Source organism: Sinocyclocheilus grahami, unplaced genomic scaffold, assembly GCF_001515645.1.
Source record: "Sinocyclocheilus grahami isolate Dianchi unplaced genomic scaffold, SAMN03320097.WGS_v1.1 scaffold406.1, whole genome shotgun sequence".
Taxonomy (NCBI): Eukaryota; Metazoa; Chordata; class Actinopteri; order Cypriniformes; family Cyprinidae; genus Sinocyclocheilus; species Sinocyclocheilus grahami.
Window position 1 is genome coordinate 458,004 of NW_015505585.1, and position 2,031 is coordinate 460,034.

Here is a 2,031-nt window from a genome sequence, read left to right on the forward strand (position 1 = left end):
GAATCGATTAATATCGAGATATCAATATTTTTACCCAGCCCTAGTTTACAGTGTATTTAACACCCTTAAAAGCAAATATATATATACACATTTAAAAAAATCGGATTCATGAAAACAGATTTATAGTAAATCCTACCCATTCTTAACAATAGAGGGCAGCACAAGTCAAACTTCTGAGAGAGTCATAGTACCCTCATTTTGATGCTTTTGTGTAAATGTTGACACTGGTGTGGCCACCTGATGTTTGTATGGGCTCAATATTTGTCCCTTAACACCCCTGACATGTCTCAGACTTCCTGTATGTTTGGGTTTCCTCTGTACATGTGTTTGTAAAAGAATAAGTGTGCGTTCATGTCTTTGTGTGAGTGGCTCCTGTGAGGATGATTGTGGTTAGCTCACCTGTAGCTCAGCCATGATCTTATCTCCTTCATCCTCTTCATCTTGTAAGGTGGAGGTGTTGACAGGAGGAGGGGGGCGGGGCTTAGGCTTGACCTCTGGGGGTACACGCAAGGGTTTGGGCTTTGGGGCCTCCTCTTCACCCTCCTATAGCCAAAACAACCAGTCAAGTGTGACCGACCCTCACCCTCCATTATGTCTTTCAAATCAACAAAAGCAGCTGGAATCTCTACCATGACTTTCTGTCATTATTATTCACAAAAACAAGGACACATTATGTAGCGAACGGCACACCCAGGCAAAATATAACACACTGAAATTTCTACAGGTAGTCGGTACACTGTACGATAGATGTGTTGTTTTCAAATAATAGTAGTGACAATTGTCATGTTGTCTGGGAATGCGGTTTAGCAAGGCCTGAGTCACATGAATAATGGTGTGATCTTAATTAGAGGAAGCATGACTCATGCACCTGTGCACTAGTGGACTCTTTCCGGGTGGTGTAGATCACCTCTCCTGAGCGTCCAGTGGTGAGTCCAGTTCCAGAGGGGTAGAATCTGCGTGGAGGGGGAGGGGGAGGCGATTTGCTGACCGTTTCAGGGTTGGGCTGTACTCGGTCAACACTGGCCCTGTGGGGATTCTCTATGGTCGGCTTCTGTGGCCTTTCCAAACTGGTCTGGACTGGTTTATCTGCTTTGGGTCCATCCTGTGGTGCGGCTTCTGTTTGAAGTAAGATAAAAAGTGCCTCAATAAACGCTAGAAATCCTGCAGATTAGATCCAATCTATAATCAAACACATCTGAACCAGCTAATCTGGGTTTATTAAAAAAAATAATGAGGTGTGTTGCAATATTTTAAAAAAGATTTTTAGTTAGCTAAAAAGACAAAACATAACATGGGGTCCAACCAACATGCAGAAAATCAAAACAAAACATAAAACAGGAAATGATAGAAAGAACCCCTGTAGCCTCTCATGACTATGTCAAGGCATCTGAAACATCAAATAATTTCATATAATAAAAATATCATATAATAGTTCAGGTTGTAATGTAGTGTGACTCCCCAAAACGTAAAAAATATTTATGAATGAATGATAAATAAAAAAAATATTTTTACCTTAAATAGCATATTTATCCTTTTTTTCTGAACATCATTTTTGTTGTTGTTACTTTTAAATGAAACCATTCTGAATGAATTGTCTATATGAAGATTCATATGAGTGGACCGGCATACCAGGGAGCGGAGACACAGGAAGTGGAGAGTTCATCTCATCTGGCAAGATGCTGGATGGTTGGCAGGGGGTGCTGTCCACCTGGTTGCTCACTTCCAGGTCAGGAATGGCCTTCATAAGGCTGGCCTGTGCCTGCTGAAGGATCCTTTCCATTTCCTTTTCCGCTTCTGGTCCAGTAGAGTGAACTTTGTCCTCCTCTACTGCCCCTTTTGAAACCTGTGGAAAACCCGAGACAGAAGTTACCGTTTGTTGGAAATAATACTGGGTAAAGATATGAGTCATTTCAATGGGAATCTGCACAAACAGGCAATTTCATGTGAGGGTGAAAAAGTTCCACTTGAATTCTCCATGCTAACCAACAGAAAGCTTCATTGTTTGAAAGTGAGTGTTGTGTGAAAGAAAAT

The 2,031-nt window shown here is 41.4% G+C and overlaps 1 protein-coding gene across 1 annotated transcript in view; it reads right to left on the bottom strand.

The window, feature by feature from the left end:
• The window catches only part of LOC107550693 (sickle tail protein homolog), a 30,101-nt gene that overhangs the window by 7,699 nt on the left and 20,371 nt on the right, over positions 1-2,031 (bottom strand). Inside the window, exons 10-12 of the mRNA XM_016232040.1 lie at positions 1,630-1,843; positions 869-1,116; positions 400-543 (exon numbers count right to left, since the gene is read on the bottom strand). Of these exons, the coding sequence (XP_016087526.1) occupies positions 400-543; positions 869-1,116; positions 1,630-1,843 (606 nt within the window). The remainder of the gene's footprint in view (positions 1-399; positions 544-868; positions 1,117-1,629; positions 1,844-2,031) is intronic.